Raw genomic sequence first — 26,519 nt, 5'->3', positions numbered from 1 at the left:
TTTCACCCCTCTCCTCCCCGTATGCATGCCCCACACACTCCCCAAATCTGCTCTGGAGGCTTGGAGGAACTTCTAGAACAGATTTATGGGGAGCATGGGGGGAGGACAGAAGGGAAGTTCCACTGCACGAGCAGAAATACTTGTGCTGACAGAAGTACTGACTTAGAGCTACATTGAGTACAACCCAATAAATATTCGTATCAATCTTTAAATGATGTTAAATAGTGTTAGGGGGTTGTGTTATTGTGCCATTGTATATGGAGCTCAATAGAGTTTTCTTTTAGGGCAATAATCCATAAATATTCTGGATCATTATTGTCTTCCCCTGCAGCAATTTCTTTGAGGATCCCTTTCTGTAGCGGACCTGGTTTCTGCTTGTGGCACACCATGGTCTAGATTGTATAGGACAGTCTGAGAGGGGCGAGTCTACTGGATTCATGGACTAGCTCATGACTAGGACTAGGTGCCCTCCAGACATATTTGAGCTCCAGTTCCCTTCATCTCCAGCTCAGCATGGCCAATGGGCAAGAACTATAATTCAAGAACATCTGGAGGGCCCTGCATTGAGTACCTCTGGACTAGCTGACTTTTTCTGTAATCTTATACACACTTATGTGGGAGTGAGTAGTTACTGATTCCTGACTCTTATATTATTTATTTATTTATTTATTTATAAATAAATAAATAAACAAACAAATAAATAAATAAATAACAGTTTATCACGTCCTTCCTGAGAAAGGGAGCTGAGAGCGGAAAACAGATGATAAAGCACTAAACTTAAAAAAAAAATCTTAAGAACAAAACATCTTAAAAAACAAGGCTCTTATTCTGCAATTCCATGATGTGTACCCTTGAAGTGTTAACATAATTTTTTTTGAGAAGTAATTAAATTCTCAGTCATCCCAACCCCTCTGGTAAGGCAGTACACACCTGTAAGCACTCATTGAGAAATCTCGGAAAGGAACTTCATTCTGTAATATACAAACTGCTTGCAGCAACAAAAACCTCTGAAGAGGCTCAACAAGAGCAGTCCTTCTTGCCAAAAGAACATTCAGATGCATTTTAAATTAGAGGGGGAAGGGACAGGAGTGGCGGAGTGAAAGAAGAAAACACACAGGCCTGATCCAGGAACATTAACTTCACATAGACATGACTAGAATGGTAAAGTCTTTAATGCTGCCTGCTTCTGAAAGTATGAACTGGACAGACAATGAGAAGATTAAATGTTAATCTCCATGTATCTGGCATAAAGCCAATACAGCTGTTGGCTTGGCACATTCAAAAGAAAGAGAATAAATGCAAGCCTCCAAACTGAGACTAGATTTAACAGTATAGTGACAACAGAGGGCAGCCTCTCTACAGACACAGGGGAGATGCCACCCTTTCCTTTGCTAATTGCTTTTGTATTTCAGCTGGGCAACGGATCAAACATCTCAATTTGCCAATAGAAAAGGTGTAAATGACAGGAGGTTGTAAGCAACAAGCAAGATCAACAGAAATTAAATCTTTTCAGCATGACACATGTCAACAGCAGATTTTTTTTAAATGTGATGCTCAGCTACGTGCATGCAAATCCATCTTGCAGTTTATTTTTTAAAACTCCATTTCACAGCTTAAAAGCTCAATAGATCAACTTCTTTCCTCTAAAGCTATATATTAGGGAAGGTTATTACTGCAGAGCAAGACCCCTACTTTGAGTTGGGGTTACAAGAAGACCATTTAAATATCTTCAGCTGCAATCCTAAAACCATTCATGAGAGATTAAATTGAACTGAATACACTGGGACTTACTTCTGAGTAAACATGCTGGGAATTTCACTATTATTCTTATAAGGAACCATGACAAACAAATATATAGGATTAATGTAAATTGCCATATTTTAAACAACCAACATATATCTAGTATGACATGATCTCAGATAATCATCTTAATTTATGCTTGCAATAGACCAAGGTAAAAGTCCAAACAAACAAGCATATTTAACTAGCCACAGGGTAACAGCCAAAAAGTTCAAGTGGAAAAAGTGAGCCTTTCTGGGTTTTGAAAATGAAAACATGCTTGATTTTGGACACAGAAAATATAAATGCCTTAGGAGAGCTACAGCAAGATAATTTTACACAGGAGCTTAACTCATGCTACATCCATATGAATACTGGGTACATGGCAGCCAAGGAAACAACATTAGAGAAGCTTGTGCAATGTCATGAGCAAGATTCAATTTTTGGCATGACACCACAAATGCTTTAAAAATGACTTTTGCAGTTGCATCCATAAAACCAAACCCTGTGGATGAGAGCAGATACACACACAACAGACTGAGAGACGATATGTGCAAACTTTATTCATGTAGTATTATTTACTACATGTCAAGGAATTTGTGTGAACAGGCCCTAAGAGTGGATCACCTTAAAGCATATCTGTTATGTGGTCTACAATGAAAGCATAAATACCATAAATACTTAAAGCCATAAATACCACCTTTTGGTTGAAAGAAGGTGCTGTGTGAGAAAAATTTGAAACTTTAGGAGAATATGGACATAGTCTATACTGAACAAAGGCAAAAAGAATATTGATACTGTAACTGACGGTCATGAGATCCAACTGAGAAAAGCTGAAACTTTAAAAAAAAGTTATTATAGAGTTTTTGTGGAGGAGGCTTTCCAGTTTCAATTGGATAAGAAGCCATAATGTCTTTAGGCAAATTTTATCTGCGTTGTCCAAACTTCTTGGTTCGCCTTCAAGTGCCATATGGATATACCCTTATATGTCAACATCAACAATATAATTAACAGCACTGTAGAGACTGATACTCACATTACAATTAGAGGAGCCATCAAAAGTTGGGTAAGGAGTATCAGGCCATTCGGAAGAGTCCATGTTACCTGACTGCCGGTGCTGGGCCTCATATTCCTTAAGCTGAAATGAAAATAAGACAAAGAGTAACCAATTAATTTCTTGCTAGCTACAAATATGTTGTTTAATTGATTTCATTTATAACAAAGAATGATTGTACTTTCAGGTCTATTCATACTCTACACCAGTGGTTCCCAAACGTTTCCTCATGGATCACTTGACAACTGCTGCAGGCCTTGGTGGACCACTTAATGATTTTTCTGCCAACTGTAGTAATTGTAATGTGCTGTGCAAGAGGCTGTATGATTTTTAATTGTATTTTATTGCTTCTTTTATGTCTAATACTGTATTTTATTGTATTTCAAATTGAATTCCATAGAATTCAAACTGCAATACAATAAAATATAATATACGTAGTCAAAAAGGCAATACAAATACAATGAAAAATCAATATGAACATTTAATGCAGACATATCATAGACCAGCTGAATGAAGCTGTGGACCACAGGTTGGAAACCCGTTGGACACTATTGTTCTGCCAATACTACTACTTTTTTTTCTCTATGGAGAGATCAGAAAGAATCAAGACACACACATAAGAACTCAGTTCTATTATATTTTAAAATTAACAATTTTTGGTGTATTCTACTAGTGATTGCTAATATAGAAATGTGGGAAATCATCCCTCTCAAAGTTAATGGAGAGAAAGTTATATGTGAACTGAAATGTCAGCTTCAAAGCATGGTCTCATTAAGTATTTACTGCAGAGTCGACAATCTTATCAGTGTGACGCTGAGCTTTCATGCTTAGTTAAGCTGTAATGCAAATTCACTTAGCCACCCATACATGCCTACACATACCACTCTATTACTCAGGTTAACATCACACAACGGAACAATGATTCTCAAACTTTTTAAAACCACTTAGGCTACAATCCTATAATCAGTTATCACAGAGTAAGCCCACTGAACATAATGGGATTTACATCTGAGCAGAAATGTGTAAGACTCTGCTGTTATTCACATAACTGCTTTCATTTGGAATCTATATACTGGCCAGGCACAGTGCTATGTGTAAGCAACCATTGCTTCTACCCCACTCCACAAAAGTCACCTATCTGGAATGCCTCTGTACTGCTTTGGTCTCAGTAATTATGATAACCTATCTACAAGGTTCTAGTGATTCACTGCTATGACCTAACCTATTATGGCACAGATTACAGCCTCACAAAGGATGATCAAGGAATGGCTGGAGAGTAGGTATTTGCATCACATACTCTTGCAAGTGCTTCCTCAATAGTGATCATCTTCTCCTTCACCATCATCATTAGCTGGATCCGCTCCTCGTCACTCATTGTGATCTCACTTGCCACATAACCAACATCCTCCCCTGAAGACAGATAGAAAAGAATAACAATCTTTAAAAAATAAAATATAAGAAAGGTCTACTGACCTCTAAAACCTGTTTTCCATGTTAGTCAAGCTATTTAAGCTCAAGTGAAACCCCTTCAAAATTATGAGATACATGCCAACATTTGTATTTGTGTTTTGAAAAACAATACAATCTAGACGAGATGATGCAGAGGACAGCAGCCATGCCAGGAGAGCTGTTGCCAGTTTCACCCCACAGTTTGATCAGAGGAACAATGATAAAATATTCCTCTCTAGTGACCTATTTTGCTTCTTCAAATCAATAGAGCTTAGAAAGAAGACATGGCCTAGAATATATTTATTATACTTGGAAATCATTACAGACAATGACAAAGCAGCAAAATAAATGCTAATCCAACGTCTGGTATGTTGGGTCATTTCTAAAGAGATTTTCTGCATTGTAAACCAATTCCTATCATCCTTTGTACTAATCCGCCATATTCACAACCTATCATTTATTAGCTTAGGCAGCATTTGTCTTTGAAGAGGAAATATAACAAATAAGGATGGAATAAGATGGTACTTATCCTATACTATACAGAATTACTGTCTTTAATGGTGCTGTTTTTAATTATATTTTCATTTATTTATTTAGAAGCATTCATATACCATTTAATATTTAAAAATCTCTAAGCAGTATTTTGATGATTGCATGATGTATTTTAGTGAGCACAATTGTAGAAGGGAGTGGTGGATCCAATGGATCCATGGCTGGCTCTGCTCCAGCCCCTCCATTTCGAAGCCATACAGTTGCTATCGCTGGCAGGAACAACTTCTCAACCACTGTGCTTTTAGTGGAGCTCAGCAGAATTTGGCAGATGGACAACTCTCATATCCTAACCACTCTAGCAGCACAAGTCAGGGAGTCAGGGCTATGCTATAAAATGTACAACGTAACAGAAAAGTTCAAAAGCCTGATGATAATCTGTCCATGACCTTGATAACTTGAAAATTATTGCAAATGAGGATAATGGATTGTTTAATAATCAGAAATGCCTTTTGTTCAATATCAGAAATGCCCTTTGCTGTTCTGTCAGCACCCTGCTAATGCAAAAATAGCCTGAATAAGGAAAGTTTCTACAATGAAGTATAATGTGTGATATTATTTACATTATACTGCTAATAGGCATCTCATCGATCTCAGCTTCTATAGTTGTAACTTGAGAGCATTACGTAAGTGATTATGCTTACTATTTAACACTATTACCTTAGAGGAGATTGATGAAAGGGCACAGAGCATGGTATTCAATGCACTTGTTTCATTACTACAAGGACTTTTGACTGCGCAATAGGACTTCCCTTCCTCTCCTCTGCCCATGTGCCCCATAAACCTGTTCTGTAGCTTCCCTCGACCTTCCAGAGCAGATTTGGAGAGGGTGCAGGGCATGTGTGGAGAGAGGAAGTGGGGAAAGTTCTGTTGCACAAATAGACATTCCTGCACTTATGGAACAAGCACATTGGATTTCAACTAAAAGTGATCATTGATTTCATGTTGCTAGCCCCCAGTTAACTCAGGAATCACCTGGTTTTATCTCTCAGAATGCAAAGTTATATGTAGGGAGACCAGACCATCATATGCACAGAAACCAGACTATCCACAGTTTATTGGAGGAGGTTGGTTTACTATGATCACACTTGACCGATCTTTTTTGCTCTTTCCTGCCAGCAGACAGAGAGAACAAATTATGATCTCTGACTTAGCATTACGTCCAAACCAGGTATTGTGGCTTGTTTCAGTGCCAACGTACTACAATCAGTAAAGACAAGACCAAACCACAACTTCTGGATGGGACATAATTCTAAATCAGAATTCATATTGTATTTTTTCCTAGTACAAGCTGAGAAGACTGAAAGAACCCTCTTAGGAGCATTCACGGTCAGCTATTAACCCTGGTCTCAACAGAATGTTACTCAAGTGCAAAATGCACAACTTTAGTATTCTCTAAGTCATGTTGCAGAATGTATCTGCATCGCTGAAATAATTAAGGTTAGGTTTAATGAACAACAAATATTTCTAAATTGTAGGGCTGCCAAATAAGTCAAAAGAGTAAAAATCAACACATCCCATCGATATTGGTTCTTTTAACTAAAGAAGCTTCACACTAAAAATTAAAATTGAAGGTCATCAGAGACCAGATGCAAGAGATAAAGGGTTTTTATCTATCCTGCGATTTACAATTCTATACTTGTCTACACAGAAGTCCCATTGAGGCTCCTACTGGGAGGAAGGGCAGGATATAAATCTAATCATAGTAAATAAATAGAGTTCAATGGGAGTTATTCCTAGGTAAGTTGGTCAAGGACTGAAGATTCAGAAACATAGAATGTGTGCACGCATGCACACACAAAAAGTCGGAGAAGCTGGTGATCAGAGAGGCAGTTTTTTATTCCTTAATGCAAAAAAGTTCTGCTCTGACAATAGTGGAACAACCACACTATGAAATAGCTTTATCTAATGCTCATGAATAGAATAGTTCTAAGAGAAAAAAGCATAGTCTGTTAAATTCCATAGCTTTGGACAGGGTATATCAGGCAATAGTATATAACCTAACTTAGTGAAACTCATTTAACAAAAAGAGTACTGTCAAATAATTAAGACTATTCTTGGTTACTGCAATTAAGTATGTATATTCTGTTTACGATCCTGTTAGATATATAAACTACTCACAGAACTAAATATATAATAAATATTAAAACAGAGCAGCTAAAAAGCTGTACCTTTCGAAGACTGCCTCATTAGTCCCTTCTGATTTCTTCGGAAGTTTTGCCAAAAATACCTATTCTTCTTCTTCCAATCTGCTTTACCTAAAAGGGTACACAATAAATAGACATTCATTTACAAAAGAAATCTATTCCCTCCTCACATTTCAGTTATTTTTTTAAAATAAATGGTAAATCAGTGGTAAAATAGCTGTCATACATATCCATGATTTAGGATAAGAAAGTTGTAGAACATTTGAGATAAGCAATATTGACAGTCCTGAACTTTATTTTTAAAAATATACTCAAATCCTGAGTATCTAAACAAAAAACCAATGTTAAAATCTATCTAAAAGTTAAAATGAAAATGTAATTTCATTCTCTGTTTTTGTTTTCTTTGTGTTTTTGTAATCTAGAAGAGAAGTGCAGTATGACTATTGCCCATATTTCTGGGCCAATGTTGACTTTCTAGTTATCCCCATTTAAAGCAAACGTAGAGGTGGAAGTAAAAGAAATCAGTTGTACCAAAAGGGACAAAAACATTTGGTTTTCTTTAACAGAGAAGGAAAAAAGTGGCTGAGAACCCCACAGCTCCAGGAAAAGTATCAGTGTGATTAAGCAAAAACATCCTATACATCTGTCTGCCTATATAACAATTATAAAATGCATGAAAAATATTATTCTAAAGAAATAATTCTCACAGTTGAAAAAGTCCGTTTTTCCCTGCAAACAAGTGAGGTAGATCAACAATGATGATGGTTTTTAAAAAGCAAGGTGGTGGTGGTGGGGAGGATTATATAAAGATGAGGTATACTGACCTACAGCGCTTTCTTCAGAACTTGATTTATGAAGGGAGAACCTAAAACACACACACAAAAAGAGGAACAGAATGATTGTGGCAAACTTTGTAAATGCTTGGGAGTTGTCTGCAGGGCTGGCTCAAGACATTTTGTTGCCTGAAGCAAACACTAAAATGTGCCACCTCCCCGTCCCCCGCCCCATTTTATGTACAAAAGTTGACAAGACTAGCCGTTGAATCTCACTTCAACACTGTTGACAGGTCAGTGCCCTCTAACATTGTGGCCTTGAGGGCAACAGGCTAACTTAAGGCATGCAGGAGGGGCTGCCCAGCACACACAGCTCTGACTTCCAACAGAGGGAAACAGCCAGAGTGCTCAGGAGAAACAGCTGCGGTTTGCTCCACACACACACACACACACACACACACACACACACACACACACACACACACACACACACACACACACACACACACACACACAGAGAGAGAGAGAGAGAGAGAGAGAGAGAGAGAGAGAGAGAGAAAGCATTTGCTGCATGAGGCAGTTGCCTCACTCTGCCCAATGGTAGGACCAGCCCTGGTCTGGCTTACAGTATATCAGGATTTGAAGCATCAAATGTTCCCCCTTTTTTTCTTATGAATGCACAATGAAGCCAGCAAGAGAAACAGTATCTGAACAGCAGCCATACTTAAACAATGGCATTAGCTTAGCTCCAGCCTGAACACTCTGAAACAAGCTTCTTGTGACTGATACAGAAAAATATGTATGGAGAACAAGTGAGTTAAAGTTACAGGGTCAAAAGGGGAAACATGCTGAAGAATATCCTCTACTCTCCTCCCTCCCCAGACTGTCCACACAGAAAATTAATAGAAGACTACTTAAAAAAAAGTTTCAAAATGTCGGCACTGTATTCTATAGTATGCCTTTTAACTACTCTGGTTAACTGTAGCAGCATTCTTTCATACAATAATTAAAAATGAGGGGAAGTGGTTCACTATATATTAAAATAAATTGCATTAAAATTAGAAACAAATTATTATTACTACTACTAGTATTACTACTACTACTTATTCAACAATAATTAATTCACCATGAGGTCCCAATGGTAGGTTACAATAATTTAAAAATACAATATTTTTAAAAGTTCATAATTATTATACTATTATGACACACTAGTATTATACATTACTTGCCTATTAAAACATGCAGCCACAAAAGTGCATGGATTTCCACATTCTGTCATGTTAAATTGAAAATACCCACCAATGCTTTTCTGATGCTTCCCATAAGCTCATTTCAAAACAAAATCTTTAAGAATGTATAGTCCTGAACTCAGAAACACTTGCTTAACAACCCTCTGCAGAAAAGTTAATAGGCAAATACAGAAGGCTCTGTGGGACTCTGGTGGTTTGTTAGGACTTTGTTAGTTTGAATTTTTTTTTTTTTGTAAATTGTATTGTTTTTATTTGTATTTTGTATTTGTATTTGTGTGTAAGCCGCCTTGGGGGCCTATTTGGCCTAAAGGCGGCCTAGAAATAAAACATGACATTACATTACATCCAGAGATAAGACAAGATAAGTTGGAGCTATTCCAGCCAGATGGTGTTCACCTGAACGATGGTGTTCACCTGACTGACATCCTGCTAGCAGATCTGCAGAGGGACTTGCATGTGATTCTTCTCAGCTGTGGAGTAAAGGGAGACTAAGCTGAGGCTTATCCCCCTTTTGTGGCAAGGAAGTGCAGGAAAAAGGTTAAAAGGGGAAGGGCAGCTAGGTGACACCTTTAAACACCTTTTGGGGTGATAGGTGGCTCCGGAGGCCTGCAGCTCAGGGCTATACGGCCCAGGGGCAGAATACGGATTGCCTTTGGGCCAACGTGCCTCATCTGCTCAGAGTTTGAGGGGTGGTAACACAGGTCGGCCCCCCTACACACCTTCAGGGGATGCCTGGGGCAGGGGTTTGGCAGATTGGCAGGCCCTTGCTCCAACAAGGGTTGGTTGCCCTATAGCTGCAAGCAGGCTTTGCCTGAGTCATCAGGATGCTCCCGCATTTAAGTTCCCCTCTGCAGGTTCATTATTCTAATCGAATTTGGTTGAATAAAGTGGCCCATTATTTTAACCCAGAAATTGTGCCTTACTTTGGCCCTAGGCCACAATAGACTATCCAAAATGCAACACGAGATAGTGCTGAAAGATGAGACCCCCCCAGGTCAGATGGCATTCATTGAGCTCCTGGGAAAGGACAATGCACAAGTACAAGTAGCACTGTGACTAATGATGCAGCTGGGACAAAGCGGAAAGGAAGCCCAGAGGGTCATGTACACAGATGCGAAAGGAAAGTTCAGAGTTGTACGACGTACACAATACGAACATGGAATGTGAGAAGCATGAACCAGGGAAAGTTAGAAATTGTCAAGCAAGAAATGGAACGTATCAACATTACAATACTTGGCATGAGTGAATTAAAATGGACCGGAATGGGACATTTTCAATCAGGCAAGTACAAAATATTTTATGCAGAAAAAGAGAAATTAAGAAACAGGGTTGCTTTAATAGTGAGAAATGATATAGCAAAAGAAATTAGCAGCTATAACACAAAGTCTGAGCAGGTGATATCAATGAGATTTAACGGGAAACCTATTAATATAACCATCATCCAAGTCTATGCTCCAACAGCAAAAGCAAAAGAAGAGGAATTGGAAAGATTTTACACAGAAGTACAGGAAGAAATTGATCACACACCAGAACAGGACGTGCTGATAATCATGGGGGACTGGAATGCTAAAGTAGGGAACAGAGAAGAACTAGAAATTGTGGGGAAATAGGGCTTAGGAGATAGAAATGAAGCAGGAGACCTACTGAATTCTGTGAAGCAGATCATTTGTTTCTTGCAAACACATATTTTGAGTAACCAAAAAGATGACTGTACACGTGGACATCACCAAATAGTCAATATAGGAATCAAATTGATTATATAATTGGTAGCAGAAGATGGAGAAGTTCCATATTTTCTGCAAAAACAAGACCAGGAGCAGACTGCGGTACAGATCATGAACTGGTAATATTGAAAATCAGAGTAAAGCTAAAGAAGAACAAAGCAATCATAATGGCAAAATATAATTTCAATAACATCCCAGAAGAATATAAAGATCAAATAAGGAACAGATTTGAGACTTTAAACTTAGCTGACGGAGAACCAGAAGAACTATGGATTGAAGTCAGATACATTATCAGAGAAGATTGCAAAAAGACAATACCGCTAGTTAAAAAGAAGGACCTCAATGGATGACTGAAGAAACTCTTAAAATGGTTAAAGAGAGAAGGAAAACAAAAGCAAAAGGAGAAACACGGTTAGAACCTAAATACAACAATACAGCGACTAGTGCATAGGGAAAAAGAGAATTATTACAATACTTATTGTATAGAATTAGAAGAGGACAACAAAAAAGAGCCCTATTCCAAAAGATTAGAGAAATGAAAGGGAAATTTAAACTAAGAGTAGGGATGTTGAATAATCAACAGGGGAACACACTGACTGACCAAGATAAAATAAAAGGAAGATGGAAGCAATACACTGAAGAACTCTATAAAAGAGATGCAAGGATGACAGATTCATTCATGAACCATATGATGAAGAATCGGAAATTTTAGAATGTGAGGTGAAAGCTGCTCTTAAAACACTTGGAAGAAACAAATCACCAGGAACAGATGCCATACACACAGAACATAACAACATAAGAAGAGCCTGCTGGATCAGGCCAGTGGCCCATCTAGTCCAGCATCTTGTTCTCACAGTGGCCAACCAGGTGCCTGGGGGAAGCCCGCAAGCACGACCCGAGTGCAAGAACACTCTCCCCTCCTGAGGCTTCCGGCAACTGGTTTTCAGAAGCATGCTGCCTCTGACTAGGGTGACACAGCACAGCCATCATGGCTAGTAGCCATTGATAGCCCTGTCCTCCATGAATTTGTCTAATCTTCTTTTAAAGCCATCCAAGCTGGTGGCCATTACTGCATCTTGTGGGAGCAAATTCCACAGTTTAACTATGCGCTGAGTAAAGAAGTACTTCCTTTTGTCTGTCCTGAATCTTGCAACATTCAGCTTCTTTGAATGTCCACGAGTTCTAGTATTATGAGAGAGGGAGAAAAACTTTTCTCTATCCACTTTCTCAGTGCCATGCATAATTTTATACACTTCTATCATGTCTCCTCTGACCCGCCTTTTCTCTAAACTAAAAAGCCCCAAATGCTGCAACCTTTCCTCGTAAGGGAGTCGCTCCATCCCTTTGATCATTCTGGTTGCCCTCTTCTGAACCTTTTCCAACTCTATAATATCCTTTTTGAGATGAAGCGACCAGAACTGTACACAGTATTCCAAATGCGGCCGCACCATAGATTTATACAACGGCATTATGATATCAGCTGTTTTATTTTCAATACCTTTCCTAATTATCGCTAGCATGGAATTTGCCTTTTTCACAGCTGCCGCACACTGGGTCGACATTTTCATCGTGCTGTCCACTACAACCCCGAGGTCTCTCTCCTGGTCGGTCACCGCCAGTTCAGACCCCATGACCGTATATGTGAAATTAAGATTTTTTGCTCCAATATGCATAATTTTACACTTGTTTATATTGAATTGCATTTGCCATTTTTCCGCCCATTCACTCAGTTTGGAGAGGTCTTTTTGGAGCTCTTCACAATCCCTTTTTGTTTTAACAACCCTGAACAATTTAGTGTCGTCAGCAAACTTGGCCACTTGACTGCTCACTCCTAATTCTAGGTCATTAATGAACAAGTTGAAAAGTACAGGTCCCAATACCGATCCTTGAGGGACTCCACTTTCTACGGCCCTCCATTGGGAGAACTGTCCGTTTATTCCTACTCTCTGCTTTCTGCTTCTTAACTAATTTCTTATCCACAAGAGGACCTCTCCTCTTATTCCATGACTGCTAAGCTTCCTCAGAAGTCTTTGGTGAGGTACCTTGCCAAACGCTTTTTGAAAGTCTAAGTACACTATGTCCACTGGATCACCTCTTTGCGGCCTATTGCCGAAATAAAACACAAACACCATTCATTGGGTTAAATCATGGGCCACTTTATTAAACGGAATCAATTAGAATAATGAACCTGCAGAGGGGAAATCAAGTGCGGGAGCATTCTGATGATCCAGGCAAAGCCTGCTTGCAGCCATAGGGCGACCAAACCTTGCCTGAGCCCGGGGCTGCCCTGTGCCAGACCCCCAGCTCAGGCCACACCCAGAAGATGTGTAGGGGGTCCAACCCGCATCACCGCCCCCCGGAGCCGTGAAACTCCGAGCGGATGAGGCACGTTGGCCCCAAAGGCGGCCCGTGTTCTGCCCCCCGGGCCGTATAGCCCTGAGCTGCAGGCCCCCGGACCGCCAATCGCCCCCAAAGGTGCCTAAAGGTGTCACCTAGCTGCCCTTTCCCTTTAAACCTTTTCCCGCACTTCTTTGCCACAAAAGGGGGACAAGCCTCTGCTTAGTCTCCCTTTACCCCACACCCGATAAGAATCTCATGCAGACCCCTCTGCAGGTCCATCAGGAGGATGGCATCGTTGCCTCCCGAACTGCATGTCCAAGCATGTCTGCCACTGAGGGCCTTGCCCTCCATGTCCGACCACAGCAGACAACCCAAGGCTACCGAGGCCTCAACTGCATGTCCTCACATGCCTGCCACTGAGGGCCTTGCCCTCCATGTCTGACCACAGCAGACGACCCAAGGCTACCGTGGCCTCAACTGCATGTCCTCACATGCCTGCCACTGAGGGCCTTGCCCTCCATGTCTGACCACAGCAGACGACCCGAGGCTACCAAGGCCTCAGCTGCATGTCCTCACATGCCTGCCACTGAGGGCCTTGCCCTTCCTGTCTGACCATAGCAGACGACCAGAGGCTATTGTGGCCTCAACTGCATGTTCTCACATGTCTTGCCCTTCAGTAACCTTCTGCCCTGAACCCTGCTGGAACGACATGGGTAGGAGACCATTCCAGCGCATACTCTGTCGACCCAGTCACCAAACCATGGCCCACCATCAGAGGCCCAGCTGTGAACCAATGTGCGTTTGCGGCCCCAAGGCCAGCCTATGAGCTCATGCCATGGCTGCAGAGTAGACTGCGCATCTGCTCCATCCCCGTCCAGCAACCTGCCAAAAACAGAAACAATCGTGAACAGTTGGGTCCCAGACCTTCAGACTCGCCCCTGGGGTGAATGTATTCCATGCGCCCCCTACTTCCACCTCCTAACGGCCTGCACCTGCATATACAAAAACCAAATAGACCGTCCCAGGTAGGCAATTCCACTGCCGGGTAGGCAACGCCAATTCCGGAGGGGCATGACCCTCCAACCCCCATGGGTCCGCTCCCAGGCATCGCGACACTAGACCGAAACTTTATGAGGGAAGATCCCTCCCCCTGAATATCAGGCAACCAGGCCTATAGCTTCCGGCCAAAAACACTATGTCGCCGTCATGGGGAAGTGTCCAGACCAGGGGAGGGTAAAATAATGTGGAATGACTCTTGTACCCCTGGTCTGCCTGGAAACAAACCTTGGACCCCAGGATGGCTCGAAGGGAAGTCTGACCTGGCCCCAAACACCCCCACCCCCCATCCGGAAGGCTCCAAAATTAAGTGTGAGGGGTGCTACATGTAACCGCTGAGCTTTGAAGCATGATGGTCACAGGGCACCTCCCTGATCAACAATCCCTGGCGGGTCAGGTGAACATGGAGGGTGAGGATAAGGGGTATGGGGGTGTGCATGGGCCAGCTGGCCAGCACATGACATATCCCAAGACATGTGAATGGTCCTAAAGGCCCCCTGCAAGCCTACCTTGCGACACACTGACAGACAAGCTTTACTCCTACCATCTGTGATGAATTCCAGGACATGATTCCTAGGAATAGGCCACACTTTGCATAGCCCCTGCCATCCCCCAACTCCCAGGAATCCCCTCCTGCCCTGACCATCTCTGACTCCCCTCCCCCATCTCCCAGTATGCGGTATGGGACTAGCAGAGTCGGTCCTTCCTCTAACTGAAACACCATTGACACACTGCAGGAACGGAGGGGGCCACACCGCAGGTTGGCGCATAAGGCAGCCAAAACCCTGAACCTGTGGTAAGGCTGTGAAATCCCTGTTATGGCACTATAAACCCCACCGCAGAAGGCCCCCAATACCTGAAGGGCAGAAAGCAAACACTTTCCCAGCCCCTGAAAACTTCAGGATCTTGATCTGCAACAATTCAAGCTTTTCCCAGGCAGCCTGCAGCCCTGGGTCCAAAAGTCAATTTTAATACCCTGGAAGGTGAACACTGGGGCAGGATCCTCCACTTTCCCAGCTGCCAAAAGAACTCCCCAGTTCATAGCTACGCTATAAACTGTGCCATCAAGCGCTAACATGCATCCAAAGTCTGCCCTACCCGAGAACTGGACATCATGAAAATAGTGCCCCACCGCTTCTGGGGCCTCTCGTCTCCTGGCTGTCCCTTCCAAGAAGGGGCTGAAGTGCTCCATGCAAGAATACAGCAGCCCATAGGTAATGCTCTGCTGCATAGTTGACCTAAAAGGCAAAACTCAGCAGCTCAAAATCCACCATGTGTAACAGCTGGCAACGCAGGCAGATTAGCTGCCACACTTGCCCATAAGGCATCTCTGCCACAGGTGCGCACTATATTGAATGAAGTGTAGTGCACTGTGCATAGACTATCTGGTATGAAGCCATCACTGACTGACCCCACTTGTATGACGGATGGTGAATCAGGTAGACTTTGCCCACTGCCACTTTGGGCACTATACGGGGGGGGCACTGAGAGAGCAGAGGTAGGGGATGATGGGAAGGGGCCAATAACCCTGCCCAACTGTATGTCTTCATCAATTGTCCCCTGGACCAGTGCGTCCATAGGATCCGGAAAACCGCATAATAAAGAAAAACCACATCATAAAATGAGTCTCCCCATAACTGGGCAGTCTGCAAGCAAGGTCCATAGCCCTCGAGCGTAGCTGGGAAGGGACACTTTTCTCAAGCAGCCTCTGCTGGGGGCTGCTTCCCACTCCTTTGGGGGGCCCTGGCCCCACATATCCTTCTGGCTTGTTGTTGTGCCTTTAATAGCAGGTTCGTATTCAGCAGTTATTAGATGGCATGGAGTTAAGCAATGTCATCTTCTAATGTCTGCAGATCAAATGACTCTTAAAAGCACAGGACTAGAGGCCTGTAAAAAGGTGGGCACCTTATCTACAGACCAGTTTGTAAACTAGCTAAAGAGAAGATGCAAGCAAATGTGCAGCCTGCACGTGATTAATTCCATTATGTTTAAATAATTTACTCAGAGAAATATGAATTGGACCAATTCTATGCATACTTACTTATGAGAAAATCCCCGAGTGTATCGTTACTTCTTCCCCCGGAAGGGTGCATGTGATTGCACACATACAGCAGAATCCTATGTGTGTTTACTCAGAATACCACAGATTAAATGGGTCTTAGGACAGAGGTTTATGGGACTTAACTGATGGAAAGGTTCATATATTTTTACCTGGGTTTTGAAGAACGTATTTGGGGGGGGGAGAAGCTTGACAGTGAAAAAAGGGGGGATGAGTTCCCTTTGCATTTGGAGTTGAAGTAGTTTTGGAGGTGAGGTTGTAGCACTAACTGGGGGTCCCTACTGGCTCCTGCAGCCTCCTTTCTGTCTCCAGCTGCCCCCCACCCTCATCAAAAAGCCTCTGCTCTTTGTAATTACATTGCATTGCTCCAATCCAAATGGCCGCTACGTTATGACAGAGCATCTTTCTAGGTTATTCTGCAAAAGAAGTGGCGGCCACAGGCAGCAGGAGGGTGTGGGAGTGCAGGGAATTTTTTTTTTTGGGGGGGGGGGCCCTCTCATCTCAAGTTCTCCCTAACTGACTAACCCCTTCTCTGAACTTTCCTGGTTTGCAAAACAGTGAGGAAGTGGGATGGCCTTCTCAGTACATCCCTTAATAAAAGCATCCCCTCTCCAGCTGCCCCTGGAATGCCCCCAGTGTCAGATAGCCCACTACCTCTCTAGGTAATTGGTAACTGAAAAGTAACATTTAGTTTAAACTAAAAATACACTTCAGTATCAAGAAAAGGAGTCTATTCCTATTTTGCTTTCTGTAATGGGAAGGGGACCCCAATAGAAGTATCTCCTGGCCCTAACTGGAGGTTTGCCACCCATTACAGCATTGTGAGAGACATGTAGTGAGCAAGCGGCAATGTCAATTGCCACATAAAGTGTGGAACTGGACCTAAATACATAGAAGAGGAGAGAGACAGCTCTTCGTCTATGCATCATCCCTTTACCTGCTGCATTACTATGCTTAGAGAAACAGACAGGAGCTCTCCATGAATACTTGCCTCTATGTTCTTCACAGAAGCCTGCCTGCATAAATATTTTGTTCAGTTTAAATAGAAAATCCTTAAAATAACCTTTTCCCCTACTGTTCTTTTCAAATTATATTTAATCCATAAAAATGCTGACTGTAATTCACCTTCAGCTAAAGTAAACATTTCTCTCTGCATACTTAAAACACAGACACACATGCCCTGGGTTGCAAGACATATTTGGCTTTTCCAATCTCTCTTTTACTATCAGCATAGAATTAAATTTTAAACATTGTCTCTCCCCCTACTCCACATATTCCAGGTTTATGATAGAAAGTCTAGGGTACTATTTAACTAGAAGTAGGTTGTTGTGTTTCCCTTAATCCCAAACATTATTTCTATGATAAATGATGGAATCAGAAGGTGATAGTTTGAAGGAAAGAAACAGGAGAGAGCAGAAGAGCATCAAAGGTGCCCCCATAGCAGTGCAGTTTGTTTAGGCCTGACATGTTCTGAATTAAAGATTCTTCCTCAGGGGTAACTGAAACTGAAACTGTAACTGGAAGGCCACCCGTGCCCCGCTGCGGCTGAAAGTTCTCACGCGTCTCGTCGCAGCCGCAAGGCCGGCCCATCAGAGGCCTCACCGCGGCTGAAAGTCCTCCCGTGCCTCGCCGCCGCTGGAAGTCCCCATGTGCCTCGTCGCAGCCGCGAGGCCGGCCCATCAAAGGCCTCGCCGTGGCCGGAAGGCCTCCCGAGCCTCGCCGCGGCCCGAAGGCCCCTCGCGTCCCGCTGCCGCCGCTGCCCCCGCTAGGCCGGCGCACCAAAGGGCCCGCCGCGGCCGGAAGGCTCCCCGCGGCGCGCAGCAGCCGCCGCCACAAGGCCTCCGCCGCCAAAATTCAAAGGAGGGCGGGAGGCTGGTGGAGTGGCCTTAAATGGCCTTCAGCTGCCCCGCCTCCTACTGTGCGTCGCGACGGCGCGCTGGCGCGCCACGTGCGCACGCACACACCCTTGATGGCGGCCTGGCTTCGGCAGCAGCCGCAAACACGCCCCTTTGCCCGGCAGGTACCGGGCACGGAACGGGAATCTATATGCTTGTTGACACTCTCAAAGAATTCTAATAAGTTACTGAGACAGGACTTTCCCTTGCAGAAGTCATGCTGGCTCTGCTTCAGCAAAGCTTGTTGTATGTGCTTAGTTAATCTAGCTTTAATAATACTTTCTACCAGTTTTCCAGGGACAGAAGTTAAGCTAACTGGCCTGTAATTTCCGGGATCACCTCTGGATCCCTTTTTGAATAATGGTGTTACATTTGCCACTTTCCAGTCCTCAGGCAAGGAGGAGGACCCGAGGGACAAGTTACATATTTTAGTTAGCAGATCAGCAATTTCACATTTGAGTTCTTTGAGAACTCTCGAGTGGATGCCATCCGGGCCCGGTGATTTGTCAGTTTTTATATTGTCCATTAAGCCTAGAACTTCCTCTCTCATTACCACTATTTGTCTCAGTTCCTCAGAATCCCTTCCTGCAAATGTTAGTTCAGGTTCAGGGATCTGCCCTATATCTTCCACTGTGAAGACAGATGCAAAGAATTCATTTAGCTTCTCTGCAATCTCCTTATCGTTCTTTAGGACACCTTTGACTCCCTTATCATCCAAGGGTCCAATCGCCTCCCTAGATGGTCTCCTGCTTTGAATGTATTTATAGAATTTTTTGTTGTTGGTTTTTATGTTCTTAGCAATGTGCTCCTCATTCTTTTTTAGCATCCCTTATTGTCTTCTTGCATTTCTTTTGCCAGAGTTTGTGTTCTTTTTTATTTTCTTCATTCGGACAAGACTTCCATTTTCTGAAGGAAGACTTTTTGCCTCTAAGAGTTACAAGTTGCTAAGAGCTAAGAGTTGCTACAAGTTACTGAGATGGAATCTGTCCAAATTTTGACAAAAATTTGTCAACAAATATGGAAAAGAAAACAATGGCCCAGACTGGAAGCGTTCAATATACATCCCAATTCCAAAGAAAGGGGATCCCAGGGAATGCAGTAGGTATCAAACTATTGCCTTAATATCCAATGCAGGTAAAGTAATGCTCAAGATTCTACAGCAAAAGCTCTTACCATATATGGAGCAAGAAATGCCAGACCAAGCTGGATTTAGTAAGGGAAGAGGCACCAGAGATCATATCACAAACATACGTTGGATAATGGAATGGACCAAGGAATCTCAGAAGGAAATCACCCTCTGCTTTATAGATTAAAAGCCTTTAAAGCCTTTGACTATGTAGATAATGAAACACTATGGAGTGCTTTAAAATAAATGGGGGTGCCACAGCATCTGATTGTTCTGATGTGCAACCTATAGTCTGGACAAGAGACTACTGTAAGGACAGAATATGGAGAAACCAATTGGTTCCCAATCGGAAAGGGTGTGAGACAGGAGTGTATTTTATCACCCTACCTGTTTAATCTATACGCAGAACATATCATACGGGAAGTGGGATTGGACCAAGATGAAGGAGGTGTGAAAACTGGAGGGAGAAATATAAATAATTTAAGATATGCAGATGATACCATCCTACTAGCAGAAACCAGTAATGATTTGAAATGAATGCTGATGAAAGTTAAAGAGGAAAGCACAAAAGCAGGACTACAGCTGAATGTCAAGAAGACTAAAATAATGACAACAGAAGATTTATGTAACTTTAAAGTTGACAACGAGAAGCTTGAACTTGTCAAGGATTATCAATACCTCGGCACAGTCATTAACCAAAATGGAGATAATAGTCAAGAAATCAGAAGAAGGCTAGGAATGGGGAGAGCAGCTATGAAAGAACTAGAAAAGGTCCTCAAATGCAAAGATGCATCACTGAACACTAAAGTCAGGATCATTCAGACCATCTCTATGTATGGATGTGGAAGTTGGACAGTGAAAAAAGCAGGTAAGAGAAAAATCAACTCATTTGAAATGTGTTGTTGGAGGAGAGCTTTGCACATACCATGGACTGCGAAAAAGACAAATAATTGGGCATTAGAACAAATTAAACCAGAACTGTCAATAGAAGCTAAAATGATGAAACTGAGGTTATCATACTTTGGACACATCATGAGAAGATATGATTCATTAGAAAAAACAATAATGCTGGAAAAAACAGAAGAGAGTAGAAAAAGAGGAAGACTAAACAAGAGGTGGATTGATTCCATAAAGGAAGCCACAGACCTGAACTTGCAAGATCTGAACAGGGTGGTTTATAACAGATGCTATTGGAGGTTGCTGGTTCATAGGGTCACCATAAGTCATAATCGACTTGAAGGCATATAACAACAAACAAACAAACAAATTCCTAACTTGCTCTTTCTCTCCTTTATGCAGCCTCTACTCATTCAAGAAGGTGGGCCCCAGAGTTGTTCAGGTAAGAGGCAGAAAAGGGCAAGTGAAAAGTTCACTGCTATCCCTCACCACCCCTCATAAAGGCACTAACGCTAAATAATGTAGAAATGCTTTTACTATTATTAAGATAATAGTAATGCAATTAAATACAGCAATAACAACGTATAACTTCCTTCTGTTTAAGATGACACCTGCCTGCAAATATATATATATTATTGCTACCAAGCTTGGAGAACCCCCAAAGCTTAGAAGTCACACTCACAAAAACATTCCATTTGGGAACACTGGAGAAAATCTACATCTACATCAGCTCACATTGTATTAGTAAAGCATTCAGTGTTATACTATACAAAAGATAACTGAAAAATGACAACATTGCAGCTTCAGAAAATTCACTTTGATTGTACTTTAAAGCTTAACTACACAGACATCAATGTCAGTTTCCAAACTAACTTGATCTGCACTTTCTAGCATAAGCAGTAGAGGGCACTGCAGAGTTTTTGATGAACTCTGAAAAGCTCCAAGAAGAAAACCAAACTATATTTTGTTTTAGACCAGTGCACGCTGTAAATGATCCAAGTGATTAGAGGCCAACAGTTTATAAGCATGAAAAACATAATCATCAATTTGCAGGGACATCATGGAAGGGGAAACGATAGCATGAAGTTTAATTTTGATTCAGTAAATTCATCCAAGCAGAGGCAGTAACAGCAGTGTTTTGGATATGGCAAATCATCTTTCTTCTTCAGTCTGATTAGAAATTTAATCCAGGCCAGCCAGCCAACTGATGCAACCAAATTCCAGATCTAGGCTGCAGCAGGTGCATGTTGGAAGAGAGCCATTGTTAGTTTCCTTACTGGTGCAGCTTACACCTGGATAGCTTGTAAAAAAAAAATTAATGGCTTGGGTGGGTTCATAGCACTAGCAGCCAAGTACTTCATTGTTAGGAAGGAACTCAAACAAATATGCACAGAAGAAAAGATCCATCTGCATTTAGATAGGCCTCTGGAGCACAATATAAAGCAGCATTTCAAAAAATGATTTGGGAGTGTGTGTGGTATATATAGACACCAGGGGTTTTGTTGGCATTCATACCATTTAATATCTTTTCTGGTCCTGTAAATGTTGCTCCAAATCAAGTTTGTACTTTCACCCTAGACCCCTATATGGGCACAAATGGACTGCTCCTGTCTGCAGAAGTGGGAAGGAGCTGGAATGCCAATACAGTCTTGAAACTAATGTACCTGCAAGGAATTTCTCAGGTACTTCAACAACCTCAAATGTACGACGAGTTCTTCAGTGTATTGCTTCCATATTCCTTTTATTTCATCTCGATCAGTCAGTGTGTTCCCCTGTTAATTATTCAACATCTGCCCCGCTCCGGCCGCTAGTGGATGACGTGGTTCCGGGGACCGCTTTGGGGCCAGCCGAAAGGCACCTCCCACCCAGTTTTGGATTGTATGGTCGTCTATTGCCTCCGTTTGGTGTTGCGTGGAGTCGAGAAGTCGAGGAGTACCAACTGGGGGATGTTCCACGCCTGCGGGGGGGGGGGTCGCTGGACGGACAAAGGACCTTTTGCTTCTGCTTTTCGTCCTGTCTCCTGCCCTCCGTTTTTCGTTTGTCCCCTGCAATTGTTGACGACTCGAAGTTTGAAATGAGAGCTCCATCTTTTTCGGGGTGGATTTTCAACGGTGTTTCCGGCCAGCGGGGACTGGACTTGCGAGCTGTGAGCTGCTGTGAGCTGCGGGCAGGAATTCCAACTTGGCGCTTGTTTGGTGATGGATACTGGCGGGGCTACTCTCAATGGAGTAAGAAACAGCTGAGGTGACGCTGCTTGATACATCTTTCCACCAAGCCCTTCACCAAGGGCTTTGTTAGTCACGGACTGGTTTTTAGCTGTTCTTTTTGTGTGTGTTGGATTGTGGGTGTGTTTGCTGTGAGTGTGTGTGTGATATCTGGTGTATGTTATAAGTGTGTGTGGTGACGTTTTACACTATGTGCCTGGGAGAGAGGAATCAAAGTCAGGAAGAATTTGTGGGGGCCCCAATAGGCATAGTGACGGGTAGAGGGAGATATCACATTGTGTGGAAGACTGGCCAGGTGAGGGGAACTCGGCCCAGGCAGTTGATGGCTGTGCCGTGTTCCGGTCTTCCACACTTTCACAGGTATGTGGGATGTCCTATCAGTCAGCTCTCTGATCTCCGGATGCTGCTTCTTAATGCCAGATGGGTACACAATAAGATCTCCCTCATCCACGATTTAATTGTGGATGAGGCAGCCGATCTGGCATGCATAACTGAGACCTGGGTGGGTGAGCAGGGAGGAGTTGGACTCTCCCAGCTGTGCCCACCAGGATACTCAGTTCAGCATCACGGTAGATCTGAGGGCCGGGGAGCGGGGGTTGCTGTGGTCTATAGGAGTTCTATCCCTCTCTTCAGGCACCATGTCCATGTAATTACTGGCCTTGAGTGTTTGCACCTTGAGTTGGGCCAGAGGGACAGATTGGGGATTCTGTTGGTATACCGCCCACCCCGCTGCCTGACTGAGCTGATGGAGGTGGTCTCGGTGGTTTTGTTGAGATCCCCTAGACTACTAGTACTGGGCGATGTCAACATTCATGCCGAGGCCGTCTTATCTGGGGCAGCTCAGGACTTCATGGTGTCCATGACAACCATGGGGCTGTCCCAATATACCACCGGCCCAACCCATGTGGCAGGACACAATCTGGACCTGATTTTCGCAACTGGACATGGTGATAGTGATCTGTATATAGTGAGCCTTACATCAGCTCCTTTGTCATGGACAGATCACTGCTTGTTGAAGTTTAGACTCACGACGACTTTCCCCCTCTGCAAGGGTGGGGGACCTATTAAGATGGTCCGCCCCCGAAGGCTGCTGGATCCTGATGGTTTTCAAAAGGCTCTGGGGAGTTTTCCGGCTGATAAGGCTGGCACTCATGTTGACACCCTGGTCGATCTGTGGAATACGGAAATGACCTGGGCAGCTGACATGATCGCTCCTGTGCGCCCTCTCCTTTGTAGAGCTCACACGGCTCCATGGTATACTCCAGAGCTGAGGGTGATGAAACAACATAGAAGGCTTGAGTGCAGATGGAGACGGACTCCTGATGAATGCAACTTTGCACTGGTGAGTGCCTATAATAAGACGTATTTTGGGGCAGTGCAGGCAGCAAAGAAACAACATTTTATTGCCTCTATTCTATCTGCCATCCGGCGGAGCTCTTTCGAACCGTCAAGGGGCTATTACACTCTGGCCCTAGGGATGCGATTGAATTTTCTAAAGCACGCTGTGACAAATTTGCTAGGCACTTCCAGGACAAAATTTCTTGCATCCGTCAGGACTTAAGATTCCAATATTATAGCAGTTGAATCAAATGAGGTCTCCGCAGCACAGTCTAGTCATGTTTTTTTGGATGAGTTTCAATCGGTACAGCTTGAGGACGTTGACAAGGTGCTTGGACAGGTCCGTGCAACCACTTCTGTGTTAGATCCTTGCCCCTCTTGGCTAATAAAAGCTAGCAGAGATGGCACTGCCGGCTGGGCTAGGGAAGTGATTAATGCTTCATTATATGAGGGAGTGGTCCTGAACTGCCTTAAGGTGGCGGTAGTGAGACCACTTCTGAAGAAATCTTCCCTGGACCCTGAAAATCTTAATAACTACAGGCCGGTAGCAAATGTTCCATTTCTGGGCAAGGTTCTGGAAAGGGTGGTTGCATCCCAGCTCCAGGCACTCTTGGATGAGACCGATTATCTGGATCCATTTCAATCGGGTTTCAGGCCCAGTTTTGGCACGGAGACGGCCTTGGTCGCCCTGTATGACAACTTGTGTCGGGAGAAAGACAGAGGGAGTGTAACCCTGTTGATTCTCCTCAACCTCTCCGCGGCTTTTGATACCATCAACCATGGTATCCTTCTGGGGAGGCTTGAGGATTTGGGAGTTGGAGGTACTGCTTGGCAGTGGTTCTGTTCCTACCTGGCAGGTCGTCTCCAGAAAGTAGTGCTTGGGGAGCACTACTCGACGCCCTGGGCTTTCCAATATGGAGTTCCACAGGGATCAGTTCTGTCCCCCATGCTCTTTAACATCTATATGAAGCCGCTGGGTGCTGTCATTAGGAGTTTTGGAGTGCGTTTTCATCAGTATGCTGATGATACGCAGCTCTACTTCTCCTTTTCATCTTCTTCAGGTGAGGCCGTCAAGGTGCTAAACCGATGCCTGGCCGCAATAATGGACTGGATGAGAGCGAACAAATTGAAGCTCAGTCCAGACAAGACTGAGATGCTGTTAGTAAATGGATCCCCTGACCAGATGATGGATGTTCGACCTGCTCTGGATGGGGTTACACTCCCCCTGAAGGAGCAAGTGCGCAGCTTGGGAGTCCTTTTGGACCCGTCCTTGTCACTTGAGGCGCAGGTGGCCTCGGTGGCACGGAGTGCTTTTTACCAACTTAGACTGGTGGCCCAGCTACGCCCATATCTGGACAGAGAACATCTTGCTTCAGTCGTTCATGCTCTGGTAACCTCAAAATTGGACTACTGCAATGCACTCTACGTGGGGCTGCCCTTGAAGACGGTTCGGAAACTGCAGCTCGTGAAGGATGCAGCGGCCAGATTGATAACTGGGACCAAGCGGTCAGAACATGTAACACCGATTCTGGCCCGCCTGCACTGGCTGCCTATATGTTTCCGGGCCCGATTCAAGGTGTTGGTTTTAACCTATAAAGCCTTACATGGCACAGGCCCGCAATACCTGATGAAACGTCTCTCCCGATATGAACCTACCCGTACACTGCGCTCAACAACGAAGGCCCTCCTCCGGGTGCCTACTCAGAAAGACGCCCGGAAGGCGACTACAAGAAAGAGGGCCTTCTCGGTAGTGGCCCCCGAACTATGGAACACCCTTCCTGATGAGGTACGCCTGGCGCCCACATTACTATCTTTTCGGCGCCAGGTGAAAACCTTCCTCTTTTCCCAGGCATTTTAGTATTTTTAGTATTTTTAGTATTGGTATTTAAAAAAAATAAAACTCAGTTTGTATGCCACACTTTTTTTTTGTAATTATCTATTAACTTGCATTTCTTTATGGGTTTAATTATGTTTTTAACTTTTTTTACTGATGTATATCTATATTGTTGATTATGATGACTAGATTTTAAATTGCATATGAAATGCTTTCTCTGTTGTACACCGCCCTGAGAGCCTGGCTATGGGCGGTATAAAAATTTAATTAATTAAATAAATAAATAAATAAATGTTCATTCTTGAGAGATGTGCAGACACTGCACACACACATACACCCCTTCCAGCTTTTCAGGTTATGCAGGTGTGTTCATAGCCATATAAACTACCTATTAAAACTATAAAAATGGTGCCACAGGCAGGAGGGGAAAAAATGAAAGGAAGAGAGAGCCACGAAGCATAGCGCTACTTGTACTTCACTACAGTAACTACACAGCAGGTATAGGAACCCACACTATCATAAAGAATTGTATGAGAACAATTTGCAGGAGTTATGCTGAATTTTTCTCCCCTGTTACTACAAAGTAGAGAAAACAGGATATTCACTGTCACCTAAACTGTACTATAATTAAGAAAATACAAATTATACGTTAATATGAGAATCCATTGTTCTTTTGATACTAAGAACAAAATAAAGTATGGGAAAGCCCACAGAGAGCAGACAGAATGGAATTCTGTTCAGCAGCTAGAAATATATTGACTTTTAATCTTCAGGACAACAAAGTAATGCATACCAGGCCTGGCACCATTGGTTTGTCAGATTGGGCACCAGGAGCTTGGGAAGAGGCCCTCACTTGCCTGATTTTGCCACACCGCCATTCATTGCCCTTCACATGGGCCACCAGATGCTTTTCAGCAGCAGCTTTTGAATGGGGGCCAAGCTCAGCTCCTATCCATGGTGGCCGCCCACTATATTTACTTTATAGACCATAAGATTCTGGTTCCCAGGGGACTGTGGGTTTAAA

At 43.3% G+C, this 26,519-nt stretch overlaps 1 protein-coding gene across 4 annotated transcripts in view; it reads right to left on the bottom strand.

The window, feature by feature from the left end:
• Window positions 1–26,519, bottom strand: part of SASH1 (SAM and SH3 domain containing 1) — a 259,309-nt gene that overhangs the window by 76,713 nt on the left and 156,077 nt on the right. For 3 of the 4 annotated variants that reach the window (XM_061624068.1, XM_061624067.1, XM_061624070.1), the window contains exons 5-8: window positions 7,803–7,843; window positions 7,003–7,089; window positions 4,131–4,243; window positions 2,816–2,917 (exon numbers count right to left, since the gene is read on the bottom strand). In XM_061624068.1, coding sequence (XP_061480052.1) covers window positions 2,816–2,917; window positions 4,131–4,243; window positions 7,003–7,089; window positions 7,803–7,843 — 343 coding nt within the window. Of the gene's footprint in view, window positions 1–2,815; window positions 2,918–4,130; window positions 4,244–7,002; window positions 7,090–7,802; window positions 7,844–8,027; window positions 8,069–26,519 lie in introns of those variants that run through there. The other variant, XM_061624069.1, reaches the window with a different exon arrangement.

Source organism: Rhineura floridana, chromosome 4 (assembly GCF_030035675.1).
Source record: "Rhineura floridana isolate rRhiFlo1 chromosome 4, rRhiFlo1.hap2, whole genome shotgun sequence".
Classification (NCBI taxonomy): Eukaryota; Metazoa; Chordata; class Lepidosauria; order Squamata; family Rhineuridae; genus Rhineura; species Rhineura floridana.
This window is presented reverse-complemented; position numbering and strand designations above follow the sequence as displayed.